Source organism: Erinaceus europaeus, chromosome X (genome assembly GCF_950295315.1).
Source record: "Erinaceus europaeus chromosome X, mEriEur2.1, whole genome shotgun sequence".
Lineage (NCBI taxonomy): Eukaryota > Metazoa > Chordata > Mammalia > Eulipotyphla > Erinaceidae > Erinaceus > Erinaceus europaeus.
The window spans coordinates 44353096-44378996 of NC_080185.1; the positions used below are offsets into that span (position 1 = coordinate 44353096).

The 25901-nt window shown below is 41.4% G+C and overlaps 1 protein-coding gene across 4 annotated transcripts in view; it reads left to right on the plus strand.

Annotated features, from left to right (window-relative positions):
- Positions 1 to 25901, plus strand: part of KLHL13 (kelch like family member 13) — a 264819-nt gene that overhangs the window by 117606 nt on the left and 121312 nt on the right. For 3 of the 4 annotated variants that reach the window (XM_060183005.1, XM_060182999.1, XM_060183004.1), the window contains exon 2: positions 5682 to 5758. The exons of the other annotated variant lie outside the window; for it this stretch is intronic. In XM_060183005.1, coding sequence (XP_060038988.1) covers positions 5706 to 5758 — 53 coding nt within the window. In that variant the 5' untranslated portion in view covers positions 5682 to 5705. The remainder of the gene's footprint in view (positions 1 to 5681; positions 5759 to 25901) is intronic. 4 annotated transcript variants of the gene reach the window in all.

Genomic DNA, 25901 nt, shown 5'->3' on the forward strand with positions numbered 1-25901 from the left:
TCTCCTCATTTTTGCTGTTCACTGGCTAGATATCCCTAGGTTTTCATTTCTAGTCCAATCCAAGTCTATATATATAATTCCAGTATTCTGTCATATACTCTGTAGTGTGTGCCCTAAGATACATTATAAAGTGTACACAGTCCACTTTTCTTGGTATATCAGCATTTTCTACAGTTAGTTATGTGAATAGATTTGCTTGTGTCTGATATTTCCTTATGTCTTAAATTTCTGTCAGTCAGACAAAAATTCTTGCCTGGCTATCCACATAACCTTTGTTTTGTCTATTATTTCACTCAATAGCAATGGAAGTTCTTTTCTTTCTTTCTTTCTTTCTTTCTTTCTTTCTTTCTTTCTTTCTTTCTTCCTTCCTTCCTTTCCTTTCCTTTCCTTTCCTTTCCTTTCCTTCCTTCCTTCCTTCCTTCCTTCCATCTTTCTTTCTTTCTTTCTTTCTTTCTTTCTTTCTTTCTTTCTGTTATTGTCAACCAGTGTTTGTGCATGTATGAAGAATGTATCACTTCTGCTTGTCATTTTCTGCTTTATTTACTATTTTAAGTTTGATAAGACAGGGGGGTCAGGTGGTAGCGCAGAGGTTTAAGCGCATTTGGCACAGAGCGCTAGGACTGGTGTAAGAATCCCAGTTTGAGCCCCTGGCTCCCCACCTGCGGAGGGGGGTCACTTCAAAAGTGGTGAAGCAGGTATGCAGGTGTCTATCTTTCTCTCCCCTGCTCTGTCTCCTCTCTTCTCTCAATTTCACTCTGTCTTATCCAACAACAATGGCAATAATAACAATAATGACAACAACAACAACAAAAGGGAAACATGGCCTCCAAGAGCAGTGGATTCGTAGTGTAGGCACAAAGCCCCAGCGATAATCCTGGAGGCAAAGAAAAAATGAATAAATAAAAAAAAAGATAAGACAAAGAAATTGAAAGAGAAGGTGAAAGTAGGGATGGAGAGAGGCTGGGATTAACCTGTAATACTGCTTCACAGCTCATGAAGCTTCCTCCTTGCATGTGAAGACCTGGGTTTAAACCCAGGTCCTTGTGCATGGTACCACATTTGTCCAACTGCGTGTGCTACTACCTGGTCCCTTGGAAGTTGTTTCTTACTGTGTCTTTATACTCTCTTTTTCCCTGATTCACCTTCACATTCGAGGCAGTGTGCTAGTGGTCTAACACATACTTAATCATATACATTTTCTGATACCGATGGTTTTATGTCAGCCCTTCATAAATTGTTCACCTGTGCTTGCTTCTCCCTTCCTAACTCCACTATAATGAGAGTAAAGACATTGGGATGGGTATCAAAAAGGCAATGAAAAATAAGGATGGAAACACTGATAGAAGGTTGCCTCTGATTTTACAATTATTTTTAGATTTCTTTTATCTTATTGATTGGTTAGAGACAGAGAAATCAATAGAGAAAGTCAGAGAAAGAGAGAAAGAGAGATATTTACAGCACTGGTTCATCCCTCATAAGGTTTCCCCCTTGCAGGTAGGGACCAGGTACTTAAACCTGTGTCCTTGCACATTGTAACATGCCACTCTACCAAGTGCTCTACTACCTGGATCCAATGTTATTTGTTTGTTTTGCCTCCAGGTTTATCACTGGGACTTGCTGTAAACACTATGAATCCACCACTCCCAGTAGCCATTTTTTTTCTTTCTTTTCCTTTCTTACTTAATATTTTATTTGATAGGACAGAGAGGGGAGGAGAAATAGGGAGAGAGAAAGATAGATACCTGCATACCTGCTTCACTGTTCATGAAAAAAGTTGTTAAGTCCTCACTGAAGGTGGCGAGCAGGGTCTTGAACCCTGGTCCTTGTGCAGATCCTTGTGCATAGTACTATGTGAGCTTAATTGGGTGCGCCACCACACAACCCGAGGTCTGCTTTGTGTTTTTCCTGCTGTTCTTATTTCTAAACTTCTTTTTTTTTAAAAAGAAAAGTTTTCTTTTAATTTTTATATTTATTTCCCCTTTTGTTACCCTTATTTTCTATTGTTGTAGTTATTGTTGATGTCGTCGTTGTTAAATAGGACAGAGAGAAATGGAAAGAGGAGAGGAAGACAGAGGGAGAGAAGGACAGACACCTGCAGACCTACTTCACCTCCTGTGAAGCAACTCCCCTGCAGGTGGGGAGCCGAGGGCTCGAACCAGTATCCTTACACCGGTCCTTGCGCTTCGTGCCATCTACGCTTAACTCACTGCGCTACCGCCGGACTCCCTATTTCTAAATTTCTCTCTATGAGTGAGACCATTTCATATTTATCCTTCTCTTTCTGGTTTATCCCACTTAACATAATTTTTTCAAGCTCCATCAAAGATGAGGTGAAGAGGGTAAGTTCATCATTTTTCATGGCTGAGTAGTCCATGGGCTGTATATGTATCACAACTTACTCAGCCACTCAGCAGTTGTTGCACACCTGGGTTACTTCCTGGTTTTGGCTATTATGAATTGTGCTGCTATGAACATAGGCATACACAGACCTTCTTGGCTGAGTGTGTTGGGTTCCTTAGGATATATCCCCAGGAGAGGAATTGCAGGGTCATAGGGTAGGTTCATTTCTAGTCTTCTGAGAGTTTTCCAGACTGCTCTCCACAAGGGTCAGACCAATTTACATTCCCATCAGCAGTGCAAGAGGGTTTCTTTGCCCTCACAACCTCTCCAGAATTTGTTGTCGCTATGTTTCTGGTATATGACATTCTCACAGGAGTGAAGTGATATCTCATTGTTGTCTTTATTTGCATTTCTCTAATAATCAATGACTTGGAGCATTTTTCATATACCTTTTGGCCTTTTGGATTTTCTTCTTTTATCATATCTTCTCTCCATTTTTGATGGGTTCATTTGTTGTTGTTGCTGCTGCTGAGTTTGGTGAGCTCTTTATATAATTTGGTTATTAGTCTTTGTCTGATATATGGCTTGTAAAGATCTTCTCCCATTCTGTGAGGGGTCCCTTTGGGTGGTGGTTTCTTTTGCTATGCAGAAGCTTTTTTAATTTGATGTAGTCCCGTTGGCTTATTTTTTGTTTAGTTTTCCTTGCAATTGGATTTGTATCATTGAAGATGCCTATAAAATTTTGATGGAAAAGATTGCTGCCAATATTCTCCTCTTATTTGACAGTTTCTGCTCTAACATCCAAGTCCTTGATCCATTTGGAGTTTACTCTCTGTGTAGTGAAACGTAGTGATTCAGTTTCATTCTTCTGCATGTGTAAACCCAGTTTTCCCAACACCATTTGTTGAAGAGAGTCACCTTTCTCCATTTAATATTTTAGGGCCCCTTGTCAAAAATTAGATGTCTGTAGGTGCTGGAGTTTATTTCTGGACTCTCAATTTTAGTCTATGGTCACTGTTTCTGTTTTTGTTCCAATACCAGACAGTTTTGATTACAATGGCCCTGTTTGAAATCTGGGAGTGTGATGCCTCCAGTTTTGTTCTTTTTTCTCAAGATTGTTTTGGATAAACTGTTGTATCTTTTGTTCTAATCCCTTAAAAAAAGTTGGGGAGGGCACTGGACAGTGGTGCAGTGGGTTAAGTGCACATGGCACGAAGTGCAAGGACCTGCTCAAGGATCCGGATTTGAGCCCCTGGCTCCCCACCTTCAGGGGGGGTTGCTTCACTAGCAGTGAAGCAGGTCTGCAGGTGTCTATCTTTCTTTTCCTCTCTCTATCTTCCCCTCCCCTCTCAATTTCTCTCTGTCCTATCCAGCAATAACAACAACAATAATAACAAGGGTAACAAAAAGGGCAAGAAATAGCCTCCAGTGGATTCAAGCCCCAGCAATAACCCTGGGGGGGGGGAGTTGGTGGAACCTTGATGGGGATTGCAGTAAATTTGTATATGGCTCTGGGTAAAATATTCATTTTGATGATGTTAGTTCTTCTAAACCATGAATATGGAGTATCTTTCCACTTCTTTGTATCTTTATCTATTTCTTTGAATAGTGAGTCATGGTTTTCATTATGCAAGTATTTCATTTTTGATAAGTTTAGTCCTAGATGTTTTATTGTTTGCACTGCTAGAGTGAATGGGACCAATTGTTTTCTCTTTTTCCTTTTTATACAAATAGATACAGAGAGGGAGGAAGGAGACGACAGCACATTAGCGCTCCGCCATTTGTTAAATGGTCCTTGATGCCAGGCATGTTGCTTTTATGTGGTTTGGAGGGTCTAAAGCCTCAGTCTTTGGGCACAGTAAAGTGTGTGCTCTATTTGCTGAGCTATCTCTCAGCTATCTAGACTACTTTTTTTGTCATTTACTTTTATCCTAAATTAAGAGTCAGGAGGATACTGTGTCTCTGTTTCTATGTCTATTTGAAAAAGTCTACCTGGAACACTGAAGCGCCCCTGAGATGACCAAAAGAACAGCAACAACAACAACAACAATAACAATACTAGTTTAAAGACAAAAAGAAATTTCATTTAGCATGGCACCCTGAAAGTCCATTCCTGCTGTTGCAAATGCCTAGATTTTACTCTTTTTCTTAGCTGAGTTGATAGTCCATTATATAGATACATACAGTCATTCATTTTGGTCAGCCATAGATTGCCTGTATGACAGTCATCCTAATAGGCATATAGCCTAGGTGGGTTTGTGATAGGCTAGATCCTCTAGGTCTGTGACTTATGCTCTGATATTTGCACAAAAATAGAACACCAAACAATGCATTTCTCAGCAAGTATGTCTTATTACGTGACGTGTGACTGTGTGTTACGTCTTCTTTATCCATATCCACCCATTGGCGGACACTTAAAATATTTTATGATTTTGTTTCTCAGTGTATTTGAATGAACATACAAAATGTACTATGTATGTGGAGGGGTAGGGGGGAGCAGTGACGCACCCAGTTAAGTGCATATAGTACTAAGGGCAAGAACTTGTACAAGGATCTGGGTTTGAACCTCCAGCTCCACACCTGCAGATAGGATGCTTCAAAAGCAGCAAAGCAGTTCTGCAGGTGTATATCTTCCTCTCTCCCTCTCTGTCCTCCCCTCCTCTCTCAATTTCTCTCTGTCCTATCCAATAAAATGGAAAAAATGGCCTCCAGAAGCAGTGCATTTGTAGTGCTGGCACCGAGCCCCAGTGATAATCCTGGAGGCAAATAATAAATAAATAAATAAATTAATTAATTAATTAATATAATATAATATATATAGGGAGTCTGGCGGTAGTGTAGCGGGTTAAGCACAGGTGGCGGAAAGCGCAAGGACCGGCTTAAGGATCCCGGTTCGAGCCCCCAGCTCCCCACCTGCAGGGGAGTCGCTTCACAGGCAGTGAACCGGGTCTGCAGGTATCTGTCTTTCTCTCCCCCTCTCTGTCTTCCCCTTCTCTCTCCATTTCTTTCTGTCCTATCCAACAAAGATGACATCAATAACAACCACAACAGTAACTACAACAATAAAACAAGGGCAACAAAAAGTAATAAATAAATACATGTTTTTTAAAAATAATATATACTCTCTGCCTATGATTTTAAATGGGATTTTGTCAATATCATTTAATGATCCAACATTGAACTTTGATTATATAGATCTAGTGTTTTCATTGTGGTAAGATATACAGACTCATGTAGAAACATACATTTCATCTATCATCAAGTGTGTGAAATACACTTATGATTTGAAATTTCAAATATTGATTTTCACAGGAAACATTGTTTCTTTTCCTCCCAACCAGGTTGCAATCCGACTTCTAGAGGTGATGGATCATCTGCATAGAGGAGAATCAGTTGCTGCTGCAATATTTCGTAACCGGTATATTTATGGAAAACTATCTTATAAATGATATTAAGTCTCTCCTGTCTATTTATATGCTTAAAGGCCTGATGAGGATCAGTCTTTGCAGAAAACTTGGCATAAATGAATACATATTTATCACAAGAATAAATCAGCAAATGATGAGCAACAAAAATGAAATCAAGAGCATGTTACGAACCATTCTGAGCGAATAAAATTAAAAGTACTATTAGAAATCCTGATATAGGGAGTCAGGCTGTAGCGCAGCGGGTTAAGCACAGGTGGTGCAAAGCACAAGGACCGGCATAAGGATCTCGGTTCGAACCCCGGCTCCCCACCTGCAGGGGATTCGCTTCACAGGCAGTGAAGCAGGTCTGCAGGTGTCTATCTTTCTCTCCTCCTCTCTGTCTTCCCCTCCTCTCTCCATTTCTCTCTGTCCTATCCAACAACGACAACAACAATAATAACTACAACAATAAAACAACAAGGGCAACAAAAGGGAATAAATAAAATAAAAATTTAAAAAAATCCTGATATAAATTATGAATGCCCTGAATTCAGTCAATGGAGCCACTGACATATATTTTTAGTTTCAGAGACTATCGGTGAATAAATACACATTTGCATTGCTTAAGAGTGGATGTTGTACAAGAATTTTTTTAAAAAATAGTATTGCTCTGTGACTGTGTGTATAGATCTGTCATTTTAAAATTCAGCTCAGACCTTTTGAGAGACTTAGAAAGAATATAGCACTCCCTGTGATAATTTCAAAATTTTAAGTCATGAATAACAGAAATATAGCTTTTGCTTTGTAGGTGTTCAGGAATCTCTCTTACTACCAATATGTAATTTAATTGATTGACTTGGTTGGAGTGATGGGAATGATATGGTGGCGTCATCTATATCATGGGTCTGACACATACTGGTGGTGTAGTCTTAGATGACTTTCTGATTTGCTCAACAGTAGCAATGGTATCTATACATCGTGGCTGTTCTGATGATTAAACAAACATCTGTGGGGTGTGTGTGTGTGTGTGTGTGTGTGTGTGTGTTGAGAGCATACTGTGTAATAATATCAGTGCTAGTATTGAAATGTAAATGTGGGACTTCAACCATTTTGAAATGTGTACTATTTCTGTTTCTAAGTTCTGAGCTACTTTAAGAGACAAGTGCATCTTATGTATATTTAAAAATAAAAGATTTGGGCACGGCTTTGGTTGGGTTTAAACAAGCGAGATGTTTATTACATGGTAGTTTATTTAGGCACAGCAAAATAGGCAAAGGGGCAAATATCAGCTTATGGCATTATAGCTGGAGAGGAGAATCTTTTAAGCTAAGTTTTATCAGAGCTGAGCTCCACGTGTACAGATCCTGTGGGAAGCAGCCATGGTGGTCCTTGGGGATGAGAGCAGGCATCGAGAGCACAGGAAGAGGAGAGCTGCAGCTTCAGCCATTCACAGGGACAGAAAGACTGGAAAGGTGCCCAAGTTCTGGCAGACTGGCACTTAAATCACTTGGTTTAAGTAAGCTACTTCAGCCAGATGCTAATTACGTCCCTCAGCCTCATCCCTATGCTAATTACGTCCCCAAATCCTATTAGGAAACCCACGTGCTGCAACACAACATGTCTTCTGAATGAAAAGAGAAAAGAAAAGTCAAAATAGGAGCCGAAGTACTTCAAGCCATTTTATTTGATAGAAGCCATACTGAACATTTTATATAGTAGTCCCATTAATAACATGTTGCATGAAAGGTGCCCCCTTGTTGGAATGTGTAAGCATTACCTGGGCAAGGGAATGTCAGACAGGTTTGTTCAGAGACACAGAAAGCATGAAAATCACAGCAGGAATAATTTGTGGCCATATTGGATTAAAAGAGAAGGGTGGGTGAGGAAAATGTTGAATTTATAATGGATGAGTTGAGGTTAAGCACCGATGAATAGATGAGTAGGAGAATCTATATCACGCTTTGAGTAGCAGGCATAGTAAGAAGGAAGGATTTTTTCTTTTTCTTTTTTTTTCCTTTCTTTTCTTCTTATATTTATTTATTTATAAAATGGAAGCACTGACAAGACCATAGGATAAGAGGGTACAATTCCCACCACCAAGGCTCCATATCCCATCCTCTCCCCATATATTCTTTAACCCCTTGGGAGTATGGACCCAGGGTCACCATGGGGTGCTGAAGGTGGAAGGTCTGGCTTCTGTAATTGCTTCCCGGATGAACATGGGTGTTGACAGGTTGATCCATACTCCCAGCCTGTCTCTCTCTTTCTCTAGTGATACGGGGATCTGAGGAAGCGGAGCTCTAGGACACATTGGTGGGGTCATCTGTCCAGGGAAGTCCGGTTGACATCATGGTAGCATCTGGAACTTGGTGACTGAAAAAGAGTTAACATATAAATCCATAAAAATTGTTGACTAATCATGAACCTAAAGGCTGGAATATTGCAGGTGAAGATTTGGGATCTCCGTTTTGGAAATAGCTAGTAGGTCCATTTTAGGTATATTCCAAAGGGCCCATGACTTTACTAGTTTTTTTCCTGAGCCTGACATCTGATATGCAAGTGGGGCCAGGTTATTGTCTGGGGAGATGATATCATGGCTGGAAAAAGGGCTAGAAAGCTGGAGATGACCAGTGGTAATGGGGAAAGGGATCTATTCGAGGTCTAGGCTCATCGTGTTTGTGTGGGAATCCCAGGACTCTCCGACTAGGGCCCCAGCTGATGGGGTGGGAAGGCAGGATTTTCCAAGGCCAAGTTGAGTACTGAGATGACTATTACATACTTTAATTTACAGCTTCCTTTATTTTTATTGAGACATCGTGGTCAATGTTACAATACACAAATGTTTAAATGAGCATCATGATAATTTTTCACGCAACCAGGTGTCAACAACCCAGATCAAGATAAAGAACAATTTTCTCCCAGTGTCCCTTTCAGTCCTCTATCCCTTCTACTCCTACTTAAGGGAACTAGTCTTCTGAGTTATGTATCTCAGATTAGTTTTTACATGTCCTTGAACTTCATATTAATGGAGTCAAGCACTGTACGTGTGTGTGGTTTCTTTCACTCAAAGTGATATTGGAATAAAAATAGGCATAGAGGTGATTAATAAAGTAGATTTGAGGGCCCAGAGATAAACTCACAGAGAAACTGACAGTTAATTTTATGCAAAAAAAGAATATAATGCAGAAAGGCAAGTCTCTTCAAACAATGGTGTTGGAAAAACTGAAGTTGGCAGGACAAACAAGATATAGCACTACCTCATACAACACACAAAAAGTGATTCAAAATGAATTAAAGTGATTTAAAATGTATTAAATATGGAACATGAGATGGAAACTCATAAAACACAATGGAAGAAAACATAGGCAATAAACTCTTACAAAACGGGCCTTGGAGATGTCCTTGGGGACATTAGCACTTTGGTGGTGGGTATGGCATGGCTATCCATATATGGAAGAGATATGAAACTGTACCCTTAAAATGCATGCACACTGATAATCAGTGTTGCCCCAATATGGAGAGAAAAATAAGAATGTACAGCTGAAACAAAGTTTTGGATTCTGAATTCATAACTGAGGCTGCCAGAGGGGGTGTGGACAGAGGAGGAAGGGGTGAAATGGACTGTTCTGGAAGGATGTTGGCACTATAAAGTAGCAATGGTAGGGGCTGACCTACTCTCTGAAGGAGGTTGAGTCAGCTTACTCTGCCACTTGAGGAAGACTGGTCCTGAAATAAGTGCAGCCTAGGAATGTTCCCAGCTGTGACCATGGGCTATGAGCTCAGACTAACAGGGACTTGGAGGTTATATAGGCTCCTGTGCTAAATATGAATAGACATGGGCGCTGCATCAGACTGATGTGGTAAACAGTTAATTGTATACATATTTTCTCTTCAAGGTTGGGAGATACTCTCTGACCTACTCCAGCTCTCTAGTTCTATTCTTAATTCTGATTACATCTTCATAGACAACAATATCCTTAGTCCACCTCCATGTTAGCTACCAAGCCCAAGCACAAATTACCAAAGTTATGGGCCCCCTAGTAACATACCTAAAATAGACTTCTTAGATCTTATCACCCTAAAGTCCCTATTTTCAACTATTCTATTCCTATTTTCTGGTTCCTGTTTATTAAACATTTTGTCCTGCCCCATATCTTTAACTGCCTTTCAGACACCAAGTTGCTGATGCTACTAGGATTCCATTCTGAACCCCATGGGCAAATGACCTCACCAGTGTGTTCCACAACCTCACCTCTCCAGAGCCGTACCCCACTAGGGAAAGATAGAAACAGGCTGGGGGTATGGATCCATCTGTCAACACCCATGTCCAGTGAAGAAGCAATTACAGATGGCACAACTCCCACCTTCTGCACCCCCAAAATATTTTGGTTCAGACTTCCAGAGGGGGAGAAATGTTATGAGAAGATGACTAGAGGACTCTGAAACCCAATCCCATTAGGACCCAGAGAAAGAGGAAAAAAAGAAAGACATTCTTAAGTATTAATAGGTGTAGGTATAACTTGGGAAGAGAAGGCAGGATCATACAAAAAAAATGATGATAGATAGATACATAGATAGATAAATATAGAAATAATTAATAGTAGGGGGCTGGGCGGTAGCACAGCGGGTTAAGCGCACATGGTGCAAAGCAAAAGGGCTGGCATAAGGATACCAGTTCAAGCCCCCAGCTCCCCATTTGCAGGGGGATCACTTCACAATTGGTGAAGCAGGTCTGCAAGTGTCTATCTTTTTCTCCCCCTCTCTGTCTTCCCCTCCTCTCTCCATTTCTCTCTGTCCTATCCAACAACAATAACAATAATAACAAAAACAATAAACAACAAGGGCAACAAAAGGGGAAAAAACCTCCAGGAGCAGTGAATTCGTAGTGCAGGCACTGAGCCCAAGCAATAACCCTGGAGATATTAAAAAGAAGAAAAAAAAAGAAATAACAGTCAACCCATATCTATGACCTTGGGATAACCACTGCAGTTTTCAATGGAGGGAACTGGGATCACAGAACTCTGGTGGTGGGAACAGTGTGGAATTGTACCCCTGTTATCTTGTAATTTTGTAAACAAGTATTAAATCACTAGTAAAAATCTTTTTTTTTCCTCCAGGGTTATTGCTGGGGTTCCGTGCCTGCACCATGACACCACTGCTCCTGGAGGCTTCCCCCCCTTCTGTTGCCCTTGTTGTTTTATCATTGTTGTGATTATTATTGTTGTTGTTATTGATGTCATTGCTGTTGACTAGGATGGAGAAAATTGGAGAGAGGAGGGGAAGACAGAGAGGAGGAAAGACACCTGCAGATAAAATTCATTTCTAAAAAATAAAATAAAATAAAATAAAGGAAATAAAAAGTGGGAACATGTTTGTTGTTTAAGACGGGTTATGTTGTTTTCGCTGGGCTGGCTTCATGGGCGGGTAACAGACAACCAGGGACTCATGGTTGAGCTGTAGGCAGTATCTCTTTATTCATGCAGGACGCAGCACAACCTAAGACGAGCTAAGCTAAACTCAAGGTAAAGTACTCTAAAACTCACAATGCTGTCTTTATATATACTTCCCAAGTAGGGTGGAAACAGGATGTGACATAGAGAGGGTGGAGAGAAAAGTGACTGGTAAAAATCAGAGTGTGACAAGGAGGGGGCAGATTAGGCGAGAATCCTATCACTGAACCACAAATGCCCTGGAGGGAGGGTGGAACTTGTTAACAGTGGTTATGTAAATAGAATGAAGTGGTTATGTAAATAGATAGTGTTAAGCAGGGGGGATTTAAACCAAATTAAACAGAAAGGGTCTCATGCATACCAACAATTCCCCCTTTCTTTTTAACTAATGGCCATTGTGGGGTGAACAGAAACCTATATCGTACAGGCGTTTTCAAAAGAACTGGCATAAGACATGGAAAACAAAGTAGGCGAGCAGCAATAACCAGTGTGATGCCAAGGGGAGCTTTTCTTGCCTCAAAGGGCAAGGCCTAGCAGGCGAAAGGGAATTTCTTGCCTCTGGGAACACTTCATGCCTCTGGGGGCATCTCTTGCCTCAAAGGGCGTTTCCTGCCTCTGTGGGCATCTCTTGCCTCTTGGGGCGCTTCATGCCTCTGTGGGCATAACCTAATAAGGAGAGGGAGTTTTCTGCCTCTGGGATAGAGCCTGCAGGCGAGGGGACATAGTCTATAAAGTCTCAAGGTAACTGGCTGAAGTTAGTCTTTGAGAAACACAGCAGCGTGTACCAGTAAGTCCGATGGAGGTGTCAGTCCAAAGTAGCTGACCACAGAAGAAAATGCCAGAGGATGAAACGCTGCACGTCTGTCTCGATGGGGAATGTTGGCCACCAGAATTCTGCTTTTCTGTAGAGAGTGAGCTTTGTAGTCTGTGAATCTGTTTCTTCAGGTCGTGCCAGGTCTCATCATTGGTTTCCGGGGGTGTGTTGTAGTCATTCCATCTTGTGGGTGATGCCAGAGAACAGGACCCAAATGGATTTCCAGGAATTCCATTTGAGTAGATGCTTTTTCATGTGAAGACTTTGACAGCTGAAATTCACTTACTTGTCAAACAAAACTTGTAGCAGATTAGAAGTTTACTATAATTGATAACTCCATTATAATTGAAAGTCCTTTCTAGTATGATTTTAAGGTTGTTTAAACAGTTTAAACTCAATAAAATGTGGAAAGGTAAACAGAAGAACCACGGTTAAAAGCCTCAGGCATGGGAATAATTAACATAATCATTGCACTATCTGCCCCACCCATAACTCATACAGTTTTCAGGATTAAACATTTCAGATTCATGTCAAGACGTAAAAGAGAAATCAAAGGAGGGAAAAAACAATTTTTTGGATTGTTTCTGGATGTCTCTAGAAATCATGGCTGTGTCCAGCATTTTTTTTAAGTCAATGTCAAACAAAAATTCAGTCATTCAAATCATTCTCTTATGAAACGCAACTTGAACCAGATTATCAAGATCTCACCATGTAGGATTAAGAATCCCTGGAGGGTGTCCTAGTCCAAAAAGGTCCTCGAAATTCCATTTAGGGTGCTTCTGACTGTTCCTGCTGGATTGCTTCAGGCACCCATTTTTAAAAGCGTCTTCCCATTGAAGAAAGAATCCAATCAGGAGAGTAGAACTAACCACGTGTCTCCATACTTGGGAACTGCCAGGGTACTCGAGAATGTTCTTCAAATTAGAGTAGTCCTTCTCCATGGGAAACATGCGAGAAGAAGTCCAGAAAGTCCCAGTAGAAATCCCCATGCATATCCCAAGGTCTACAATCACGGTCATAAAGAACCAAACTGTGGCCTGGAGAAAAATGTAGTCCTTTTCCTCAGGAAACATGGGAGAGGGAATCCAGAAAGTCCAAGGAGAAATCTCAGTGCATCTCCCAAGCTCTATGATCCCAGTCATAAGAAACCAAAGTTCCCGGTCAGGGAACCGAAGTTTGGCCCAGAGCAAAATGTTCCAGAGACAGAGTAACTGTCTCATGATGAAACAGTAGAGGCTTTGGCAAACCTCTTCGTAAGTAGAAGAGAAGACCATAGTGCATAGGTAGGCAAAGTCTTCACTTATCTGAGAGTTGCACAGGTCTGGTCCCACGTTGTGGCACCATATGTTGTTTTCGACGGGTTATGTTGTTTTCGCCAGGCTGGCTTCACGGGCAGGTAACAGACAACCAGGGACTCATGGTTGAGCTGTAGGCAGTATCTCTTTATTCATGCAGGACACAGCACAACCTAAGACGAGCTAAGCTAAACTCAAGGTAAAGTACTCTAAAACTCACAATGCTGTCTTTATATATACTTCCCAAGTAGGGTGGAAACAGGATGTGACATAGAGAGGGTGGAGAGAAAAGTGACTGGTAAAAATCAGAGTGTGACAAGGAGGGGGCAGATTAGGCGAGAATCCTATCACTGAACCACAAATGCCCTGGAGGGACGGTGGAACTTGTCATGTTAGTCCAAAAGTGGCGGAACAGAACATTTTCTAGGTCCCAGGACTCCCAAAATAAATGTATCTATGTGGACATTTATTGTTGAGTTTTAAATATTATTATGTATACTCATGCCTTTCTCTTGTAAATTTTTAAAAAAAATTTATCGTCTTTATTTATTTGATAGAGTCAAAAATTGAGAGGAAGGGGGATATAGAGAGGGAGAGAGACAGAGAGACACCTGCAGCATTAATGACCATTTGTGAAGCTTGCCCCTACAGGTGGGGACCAGAGGCTTGAACCTGGGTCCTTGCGCATTGTAACATATGCACACAACCAGGTGACCCCTATTCATGCCTTTCTATAGGCAGACACTTTTAGTGCTTAAATATCATTTTCTTTAATACGTAGTGTAGTGTTTTTTTCCTCTTGTTCAAAGAAATTTTGCCCTCCCATAGTTCAGGCTTTCTTCCTGGAGTCATTTTTTTAAATTTTTATTTATTTGGTGTGTGTATGTGTGTAAGATAGAGACAGGCATAAAACGAGGGAGTGAAAGAGACCACAGCATCGAAAGCTTCCTCTGATGTGAACCAGCTTCAACCTGGGTTGAAAACATAGCAGAGCAGTGCATTATCCAAGTGAGCTGTTTTGCTACCCCGGGCATGTTATTTTTAAATTTTTTTTTCTTACTGGGGAAATGTTGTTTTACAAGACAGTTTTTACCTCAGGGGCACAATTTCATACCTCCCTCAAATGTGTGCCAGCACACCTCACCCACCACCAAATTTCCTTTCCCTTCTTCTTGTAGGCTTGAAATACATTTTGACCAGGAATTAAAGAGGTAGAGTTATGGCTTAGTTATCGCTGAATTATGACCTAGATATCGTCAACAACTAATCAGAAAGCTGTATAAAATAATACTCTCTTTACATTTCTCATGCTAGTTTGTAATCTGAACTAAACTAGTTTGGTAACCTGAACTAGACTGGGCAAGTCATGGGGACTTTTGATGTCCTTCTTTTATCAATTTCTCTGATGATTGATAAGACTCTGATGTCGGGGTGAGACATTTCAGATACTAAGAAAAATGATTCAGAACCAAGGGAATTGCAAATCTGCCCAGTGTGTTTGTGTTGCTAGTTAGCTCTTAAAAACCTGGTAAAAGGGGGCCAGGCAGTAGCTCAACAGGTTAAGCGTACATAGTGCGAAGTGCAAGGACGAGCATAAGGATCCCGGTTCAAGCCCCAGCTCCCCACCTGCAGGGAGCTTGCTTTGCAAGCGGTGAGGTAGGTTTGCAGGTGTCTATCTTTCTCTCCCCCTCTCTGTCTTCCCCTCCTCTCTCTATTTTTCTCTGTCCTATCCAACAGCAATAACAACAGTAATAATAACAACATCGATAAACAACAAAGGCAACAAAAGGGGAAAAAATAGCCTCCAGGAGCAGTGGATTCATAGTGCAGGCACGGAGCCCCAGCAATAACCCCGGAGGCAAAAAAGAAAAGAAAAGAAAATTGGAAAAAAACAGAAACGTGCTTGCCAGCATACATAGAATATGGAGCATTTCAGATGTGAGGTAAAATATAAGCCAAGCACATACATGAAAATAACTCTCTGTATCTGTGAATGTTTTTTTTTTTTGGCCCAGGTTGTGACTTGTTGAGTATTATGAAAGTTACTTATGCTCCTTGTCAATAGACCTCATGTGGAAAAAAGTAAATACTGAAGTTGTTTGGGAATTCAGTGATCAATTTAAGAATAAAAAAGGTAGTGACAGAAACATGCTCTCTCAACAAGAAAAGTAATCATCTCACTGAAGTCCACAATTCAGCATCATATTAATGGTGAAATCTAAGTGTTGTTCTTTCTACAGTGGCAAAATCAGGGTGCCCACAGTTAGTTCTTTTTTTTCAATATTCTTCTATTTATTTTTTAAATTGAATTTAACTGTTTCATTGTTTTTATGAGTTCTTCTCTACAACCTCATCAACACCTGCCATTCATTTCCTCTTTTGTTGATGAGGCCATTCTCACAGGGGTGAGATAGAATCTCAGTGTAGTTTTCATTTTCGTTTCTGTAATGATAAGTGGAACACTAAATGCTTTTAAAATATATTTATTTATTGGATAGAAACTGTCAGAAATCAAGTGGGAAGGGGGAGATTGAGAGGGAGAGAGACACCTGCAGCCTAGTTTCACCACTCGCAAAGCTTTCCTCCTGCAGGTGGGGACCGGGGGCTCGAACCTGGCTCCTCGCACATTGTAACAAGTGTGTTCAACCAGGTGCGTCACCACCTGGCCGGTTCAATATTCTTTTATGGGGGTCGGGTGGTAGTGCAGGGGGTTAATTTTTTTATATTTATTTATTTTCCCTTTTGTTGCCCTTGCTGTTTTTTATTGTTGTTGTGGTTATTATTGTTGTTGTTGTCGTCGTTGTTGGATAGGACAGAGAGAAATAGAGAGAGGAGGGAAAGACAGAGAGGGGAAGAGAAAGATAGACACCTGCAGACCTACTTCACCACCTATGAAGGGACTCCCCTGCAGGTGGGGAGCCAGGGGCTCAAACGGGGATCGTACTTACGCTGGTCCTTGCGCTTTGTGCCACCTGCACTTAACCAGCTGCGCTACCACCCGACTCCCAGTTGTTCAAATTTTTATGAAATGATTCTTCAATAAGATAATAATGGCTTGAAAGAAATGTACTCCCATTGATTAATACAATGTCTGGCTTGCTATTAAAAACTCTGATGATTTTGATGTGTTTATTATTTAACAAGCATTTATTGTCTAATCACCAAGTGCTAGATCATTTCCTGTGCTAAAAAATGATAAACAGAGGTGGAATCTTTATTGTCACTGAACTTGAATTTTGTGTAGGTGGGGACATCAGGAAAAATACACACACACACACACACACACACACACACACACACACACACGAGCAAATGACTGAAAAATTCGCAAAGCATGTAGAAAGAGAATTAAGAGTGGGATTTCTTATTAGTTTTAGATGCTTTTAGACTTGCAATCACTCGTCCATCATATGTTTTATCTTGTGTGAAGTTTTACTGCAGTGATTTATGAGGTGTAGAGGGCAGTCACAGATGGCTTGTTCTGCTCTAAACTGCATCTTGAACTGAACATCACCCCCCATGCACACATGACTGTTATATCTAGGAGGGCGAATTGCAGTGAGAGTTACCCATCTGGTGTTGTGGTGATGCTTTTGCTGGGATTCCTGGCTGTAACGAGCATTTCTGCACTGATATATAAGGCCCTGATAGTGTTTCCCTTTTCTAAAAACAAACAAACAAACAAAAAACCTGTTTTGAGAGATCACAGTCTAAAATATTGTCTGGCATTTGTTACACAGGAGAAAGAGTGCCAAACACCATATAATTGGATTTTCATCTCTTTCACAAATGTTATGCACCACTTACTGCGCAAGGTGCTGAAGATAATACAAGGCTCCCTGCCAGTGATGTGGCTACAGTGGCAGATAAACTAAGAACTGAGACATTGTAACAGTGGGAGTGAAAAAGAGGAGACAGAATTATGAAATAGTTAGGAATAACTTTGACAATGTTTGCCTTTCAGCTGGGTTCTTCACAGTAGTCAAAGGGGTCTTTAATGTTATGAATGTGGTAGCTGGGAAGGTGGCAGTAGTCCAAGGGACTTTTAATGCACAGGTGCCTCGTTCAATCCCCGGCATTGCCTGTGCCAGAATGATGCTCCCATTTTCTCTATTTTTGTTTCAGTGAAATAAGTAGACATTTTTATCACTTTGTTAAGGACTTAATGGTTTACAGTACAGTTGTTGATACATGGGTACAATTTCTCATTTCCTCATGTCTGCAAAACGCTCTCACCCTCAACTTGGGTCATCCCCCACGATCATGCTTCAGTACCCCAAAGCCCCACTCCTATCACTTCCAGAGTTCTTTGCTTTGATGCAGTACAACAAACCCAGTCCAAGTTTTTCTCTGTTTTCCCTGTTTCTTAACTTCTGCCTATGAGTGAGATCATTTTGTATCCACCCTTCTCCAAAAGAAGCAAATACACCCATCCAAAAGATATCTGTGTACACCTGTGTTCATAGCAGCACGGTTTGTAATAGTCCACTTTTGGATAAGTAAATATTTTAAAAATATTTATTAAGATTAAAATCAGTAATCCAGTTAAATACAATTAAAATTATCAATCTGATGATGCCCCCCGAATACCCTCTGTTTCTGACTACTGAAATCTGACTTGTTCTTTAAGACAAAAAAAAAAAATCTTTTGTTCTCCTGAAAGCTGTCTCTGATCAATAAGCAAATGATGGTCCTGGTGTCTCTTGCCTCTAGACTGTTTCACCACTCCGGTGAATTCTTACCGTGTTCAGTTCTTTACAGAAGCAATTTGAGAGTGTCTTTTTTTTTTTTTTTGCCTCCAGGGTTACTGCTGGGGCTCAATGCCTGCACCAGGATCGGCTGCTCGTGGAGGCCATTTTATTTTCCCCCATTGTTGCCCTTGTTATTGTAGCCTTGTTGCGATTATTACTGCTGTTGTTGATGTCGTTCGTTGTTGGATAGAGAGAAATCGAGAGAGGAGGGGAAGGCAGAGAGGTGGAGAGAAAGACAAACACCTGCAGACCTGCTTCACCGCCTGTGAAATGACCTCCCCTGCAGGTGGGGAGCCGGGGGCTCGGGATCCTCACGCCCTGCGCTTTGTGCCACGTGCACTTAACCCGCTGCGCTACCGCCCGATGCCCTCTAGCATGTCTTTTCTTATGCGTCATTAAGGGAGCTCTTCCAGAATGGAAAACTCCATCTAATGTATATTTATACTCTTGTAATGTACATACCACGGGATTTTGTGCATAATAAGCACTCATTAAATATTTATGGAAGTTAAAACATTTATCAACAATTACTTGTTGCTGCTGAAGATTTCATTTGGTTAAGTGGCTTAGGGTAGTTAATCTCCCACACTTGACTCTTAACGGACACTTACGTAACTGAATATATAGTGACAGTCATTAAGACTGCAAAATAGACTGGTGAAAATTTAGTATTGGTTTTAGGAAGAAGCTCCATGTTTTTTTTTGTTGTTGTTTGTTTGTTTGTTTTGTTTTGTTTTTACTTCCACTTCCGACAGAAATACATGCTTAGTGGTATATTATGTAAAGGGGACATAAGGACTCTAAACTTTAATAATGTTAAGATTCTTTTTAAAATTTTTTTCATTTTTTTAGCTGAGGACTTCATGCTTGAAAGTGTGAGATCTTTTTATATTATTATTATTATCTTTACTTATTGGATAGAGACAGCCAGAAATTGAGAGGGAAAAGGGAGATAGGGAGGAACAGAAACAGAGAGACACCTGCAATACTGCTTCACCACTCACAAAGCTTTCCCTCTGCAGGTGGGGACCACAGACTTGAACTGGGGTCCTTGCACATTGTAATGTGTGTGCTCAACCAGGTGTACCACCACCTGGGCCCAATTTTAAGATTCTAATTTAGGGGGGCCAACACGATAGTTCACTTGGACAGTGTGGTGCTTTGCCATGTGCATGATCCAGTTTTGAGCTTGGTCCACACTGTCTTGAAGAAAGTTTTGATCTTATGGTAAGTTTCTCTCTCTCTCTCTGCCTATCTATCTAAAAAATCTTTTTAAAATCCTAATCTTTCCTTGAGTTTCCAAAGTCTGGGATTAATATGTTTAAGCCTAAGCACATAGTAGGTGATAAAGAAATGCAATTCTAAGGGACCAGGTGGTGGCACACTTGGTTGAGCGCACATGTTACAGTGCGAAAGGACCCAGGTTCAAGCCCCTGGTTACCCACCTGCAGGGATAAAGTTTCACAAGTGGTGAAACAGTGCTGCAGGTGTCTCTCTGTCTCTCACCTTCTCTATCTCCCCCTTCCTCTCAATTTCTGGCTATCTCTATTCAATAAATACGTAAAGAGGGAGTAGGGAGGTAGTGCAGCAGGTTAAGCGCATGTGGCGCAAAGTGCAAGGACTGCCTTAAGGATCCTGGTTAAAGCCCCCGGCTCCCCATCTGCAGGGGAGTCGCTTCACAGGTGGTGAAGCAGGTTTGCAGGTGTCTATCTTTCTCTCCCCTTCTCTGTCTTCTCCTCCTCTCTCCATTTCTCTCTTTCCTATCCAACAACGTCGACATCAATATTAACAATGATAATAACTACAACAATAAAACAAGGGCAACAAAAGGGAATGAATAAATAAATATTTAATAAATAAATAAATATACTAAAAAAAAGAAGAAGAAATGCAATTCTGATTAACTTCCAGGACCACGAGTCATTGAAGATAAGTCTTCTTTCTTTTTTTTACTGTGCTCATAGTTTGTGTAGACATCAGTGGAAATGTTTTTATTCCAATTTATATATATTATTTTATGGTTTTTGGCCACCAGAGTTTATTGCTGGGGCTCAGTGCCTATACAACTCCACTGCTCCTGGCTGCCATTTTTCTTCTTTTTCTTTCTTTTGTTTAATTAGATGGAGAGTGAGAGACATAGAGACAGAGATAAAAGAGACATCATATCACTCATGCGCCTTCTCTCCCTGCAGGTATTCTTTTCTTTTTTTAGTGTAAATCACCACACCCTATATTAAAGTTTTAGATAAACCTCTCCCTCCCATAACCATTATAGTTCTTTCCTATTTTTTTAATTTTTTAAAATTTATTTATAAAATAGAAACGCTGACAAGACCATAGGGTAGGAAGGGTACAATTCCCACCATCAGAGATCCATATCCCATCCCCTCCCCTGATAGCTTTCCTATTCTTTAACCCTCTGGGAGCATGGACCCAGGTCATTATGGGATGCAGAAGGTGGAAGGTCTGGCTTCTGTTATCGCTTCCCTGCTGAACATGGGCGTTGGCAGGTCGATCCACACTCTCAGCCTGTCTCTCTCTTTCCCTAGTGGGGTAGGTCTCTGGGGAAGCAGAGATCCAAGACATATTGGTGGGGTTGTCTGCCCAGGGAAGTCCGGCTGGCATCATGGTAGCATCTGGAACCTGGTGGCTGAAAAAAAGAGTTAACATATAAAGTCAAACAAATTGTTGCCTAATCATAGACCTAAAAGCTGGAATATTGTAGATGAAGAATACCTCCACCTGCAGGTATCCTGATCTGGCAGCCTGTGACTCGGGCCCTGGTCTTCATGCACGGTGATGTGTGTGCTGTACCCTGTGAATTGCTTGCTGGCCCTTTCTGGATTTTTTAATGTAGCTCTTTTTTCTTTATTTATTTTGCATAGAGATAAAGAGAAATTGAGAGGGAAAGGAGAGCTAGAAACAGAAAAATACAGCTCAACTACTGTCTCACTGCTCAAGAAGCTTCCCCCTTAAAGGTAGTGATCAGGGACTTGAACCCAGGTCCTGGTGCACTTGTTACGCATGCTCTCTACCATGTAAACCACCACCTGGGCCCTCTGTAATTTTTTTTTACAGAGGTGTAAGGATAATATATGAATCTCTGAGCACAGCTATTTATGTCATGGATTTCTGTTTTGGTTTACAAATTCCCCTTTTTTCATCCTCAGTGAGCTCATGTGCAGCTATGTGGCATATTCTTACTGAAGAATATGTGTTTTTATATAAAGGGCATCAAGTTATTATTAAAGTTTCATGATATGTTCTGTAATTATAAAAAATTATTTTACATTTATTATTTCACTGTCTACCTGTATGCTGAAGTCCTTATCTTTTCTCTTTTTTAATTTTTTATTAGTGAATTATTATTGATTTACAAAATCATGAGATAGCGTGGGGATAATTCCACAGCATTCCCACCACCAAAATTTTGTGTCACCATTCCCTCCATTGGAAACCACAGCAGTTCTCCCAAGGTTACAGATATAAGTTGACTATTATTTCTATGGCTATCTATCTCTTTTTATATATATTTGGCATTTTTTTCCTATGATCCTGCCTCTATTCCTTTCTTTTCTTTTTTTAAATTTAATTTATTTGTAAAATAAAAAAAAGAAAATATCAACAGAACCATAGAATAAGAGGGGTGAAATTCCACACATTTCCCACCACCAGAGTTCCATATCCTACCTCCTCCTTCCTGTGCTTTATCTCTCTGGGAGCATGGACCCAGGGTCATTATGGGGTGCAGAGGGTGGGAGGTCTGGTTTCTGTAATTGCTTCTCCGATGGATATGGGCATTAGTAGGTTGATCCATACTCCCAGCCTGTCCCTATCTTTCCCTAGTGGGGCAGGGCTATGGAGAGGTGGGGTTCCAGGATATACTGGTGAGGTCATCTGTTCAGGTGAGTCAGGTTGACATCATGGTAACATCTGCAACTTGGTGTTTGGAACGTCTATTCTTTTGCTTCCTCCTTCCTTGTGGGGCTCAGTTCAGTATTTTTTGTAAGGTGGGGTTGATTGTGGCAAATTCCTTTAGTTCTTGAATATTTGAGAAAACCTTTATTTCTCCTTCATATTTGAAGGACAATTTGGCAAGATACAATATTCGTGGCTGGAATTCCCTCACCTTTAGAACTTCGAATATGTCATTCCACTCTCTCCTTGCCTCCATAGTTTGTAAAGAGAAATCTGATGAAAGTCTTACAGCTCTGCCTTTGTATGTAACTAGCCACCAGCAATTTTTTTCCTTGTCATTGACTTTGATATTTGTATAATAATGTGCCTTGGTGTTGGTCTTTTTGTACTTATACATCTGGGTGATCCTTCTGCCTCTTGAATGAGAATGTTCTGTTGGTTTCCTAAGTGAGGGAAGTTCTCAGCTAAAATTGCTCTGAAAATGGACTCTGGGCTTTTGGCCTTTCCCTCCTCTTCAGATATACATATCACTCTAATATTCAATCTTTTGGTGGAGTCTGCAATTTCACAGCAATTTCTGCTTCAGACTTTCTAAACCATTCCTCTCCCTCATCTTTGAATTGAGAGAGTGGTCCGGCTTTATCTTCTAGATTGGAGATTATTTCTTCTGAATGTGTGGTTCTACTTCCTAAGCCTTCTACCTGGGCATGGATTGCAGTTAGGGTGTCTTTTACTCCCTGGAGTTCTGACTGAAGTTCTTCTTTCAAGATCTGAAGATTCTTAGTGATCTCTGTTATAAGTTCCTCTCTCATGTCTTTTAATTCCATAATAACATTTTTTTAAATTCTTATTTAATTTCTTGGAAAGTTCTCATAATAAGCTCTATGTAGTCTGTCTCTGAAAGTCTCTCTAATTCTGTAATTCCTTGGATTTCCTCTGTTTCATTTCTGTCTGGCTGATACGACATAGTTGGCAGTTTAGTTCTGTTTTTCTGTTTGCGCATTTTTTTGTGTGTGCCGGTTATTGCTGGCCAGCAGGTGGTGGTATTGTGATCTCTAGGTTTCTCTTGTTTGCATGATCTGTGGTAGGTGGGATGGGGTGGTGGCGGTGGTTGCTTTGGGCTGTCTTGTGTTCACAAATGCCCTCTTTTATGTGTGTCCTTGCCTTAAATTCAGAAGGCTAAAGCCCCCCTGAGTCAAAGACTGAGAGGTTTTAGGCCCCTGTCTCTTTTCTTCTGACACTCAACCAAGTGCAACCTCCCTGGCCCTTCTTTTTCTTTTCTTTTTGGGGGGAGTTGTCATGGGGGCTTGTGCATGTGCAGCCTCATTGCTCTGAATTGACATTTTCTTTCTTTGTCTTCCTTCTTTTTATTTCTTCCTTACCTTCCTACTCTCACTTTCTTTCCTTTTCTTTTTAAAGCTGTTTTTTCTTTTTAAAAATTTTGTATTAGCTTTCTTTATTTATTGGATAGAGACAGCCAGAAATCAAGAGAGAAAGGGGAGATAGAGAGGGAGACAGACAGAGAGAGACACCTTCAGTACTGCTTTACTACTTGAAAAGCTTTCCCCCTGTAGGTGGGGGTGGGGGGGCTTGAACCCAGGTCCTGGTGCATTGTAACATGTATACTCAACTAGATGCTCCATCACCCAGCTTATCTCTCTCTCTCCTTCTCTACCTCTCTCTCTCTCTCTCTGTTTTTCTCATCACTGGGACTTCACCATTCCAGGCTGACTTTTTATTTCCAGACAGAAGAACAAAAATAGAGAGACAGAGAAAGTCAACACAGCACTGAAGCTTCCTTCGGCTTGCTGGGAATCTGATACAAACCTGGGTTGTGCTCATGATATGATATTGCAACCACACTCTTCTAGTGCGCTATCTTGCCAGCCAGGGGCTAAAAGAACTGATGGAGAGAAATTGAGGGAGGTATAGAGAGGGAGGTAGAAAAATACTTGTAGTGCTCTACTGCTCATGAAGCTTCCTCCTGCAGGTGGAGACTGGAGTTCAAACAAGTGTCCTTCATACTGGGAGCACTCTACAAGTGTGTCACTCACTGCTCCCTCCCATCAGCTATTTCTCTGTACCCCCATTCTCCCTCCTCCTTCTCCTCTTCTTTCTACTCCTTCTCTCTCTCCTCTGCCTCCTCCTTCCCTTCTTCCCTCCCTCCTCTTCTTCTCCCTTCCGTCTCCCTGTCTCCTCATTTCCTTTTCTCCTTCTCCTCCTCCTCCTCCTTCTTCCTCTCCCTCCTCTCCTCCCTTCTTCTCACTATTCAGCTACTACTCAGAACACTACTCAGTTCTGGCTTATGGTGGCACCTGGCTGGAGTTGAGCTCAATACCCCTGATGCCTCAGGCATGACATGTACTGCTACCTCTCCAGCTCCCATTTTCAGCCAAGTCCTGTTCCTCCCTCCTACTGTTTTTCCAGCCTGTACCCCCTGCTGCCTTACACTCTGTCCCTGAGATCACCGTGTTCTCTTTCATCACTGGTCTGACCTGCAGTGTTAGCCAGGCTCTACCCACTTCCTCTGCTCATCTTCCCTAGACAGCCATTTGACCTCTATGAAGCATGATCCTGCTGATAAGGCTTCCTTTGTTTACATGTCTTCAGTGACTCCCCAAGTGGCAAAGTCTTTCTTGAGGCTCTTCTTTGCCTCTCCAGCCTCCCAGGAGAATGGACTCCCCTCCCACCCACCACCCCCCCCCCCCCCGCAGACATGACCGTGTTCCCTCCCATCTTTCTCCTTCTTTCTATTACTTTTCCTCTCTGATTCATGACCTGACCCTTTCCTGTTTCTCCTTTGGGACTCAGCATAGGAATCCACTCTCTGTGACACTTTCACTGGCATGTTCCCCCCAACACACACCTTTACCCAGCATAATTAAGAATTCCTTTCTTACGGTTCCCTCATAGCATCAGCTCTTATTTCTTGGGGGGTGAGGTGGAGAGGAGTGATGAACCAAGTCTCTGTAGCTGTAATAGTCACTATAAAAACTAATGCTCTAACCAGAGACAGCTCACCAGGTAGGAAGGCTGCTTTGTCATGTACATGGTCCAGGCTTGAGCCCTGGCACCAAGAGGAATATGCTATGGTGCTAGAGGGAATTTCAGTACTATGTTCTATTCTCTCTCTCCTTCCTCTCTCTCTCTCTCTCGCTCTCTCTCTCTCCTCTTCATTCTCTCTTTGAATGGGAAAATAAGAAGTGGCCTGGAATGTTGAAACTGCACATACACCAGGTCCTGGCTTTTCCCTCTCTCTCTCTCTCTCTCTCTCTCTCTCTCTGTGTGTGTGTGTGTGTGTGTGTGTGTGTGTGTGTGTGTCTCCTTCATTCTCTCTTTGAATGGGAAAATAAGAAGTAGCCTGGAATGTTGAAATTGCACATACACCAGGTCCTGGCTTTTCTCTCTCTCTGTCTCTCTCTCTCTCTCATATTTTACTTATTTATTATTGGTTAGAAACAGAGAGAAATTGAGAGGGGTGGGGAAGATAGAGAAGGGGACAGAGAGACACCTGCAGCCCTGCATCACCACCCATGAAGCTTTCTCCCTGCAGGTGGGGACCAAGGGCTTGAATCTGGGTCCTTGCACACTGTAATGTGTCAGCTTAACCAGGTGTTCCACCACCTGGCACCTCCCCCCCTCCACTTATTTTATGCTAGGTTCAGCTCACACATAAAATTACAAACATACACACACCCTCTGATTTTGTTTATTTATTAATGAGAAAGATAAGAGGAAAGAGAGAGAAAGAAGCAGGCATAACTGTGATACATGTGCTACCAGGGATCAAACTCGGGACCTCATACTTGAGAGTCTAATACCTTAGTCACTGTATCACCTTCCAGACCACCACACACTCTCTCTCCACTTACTTTCTGCTAAGTTCAACTCACATACAAAATTACACACACACACGCACATGCACA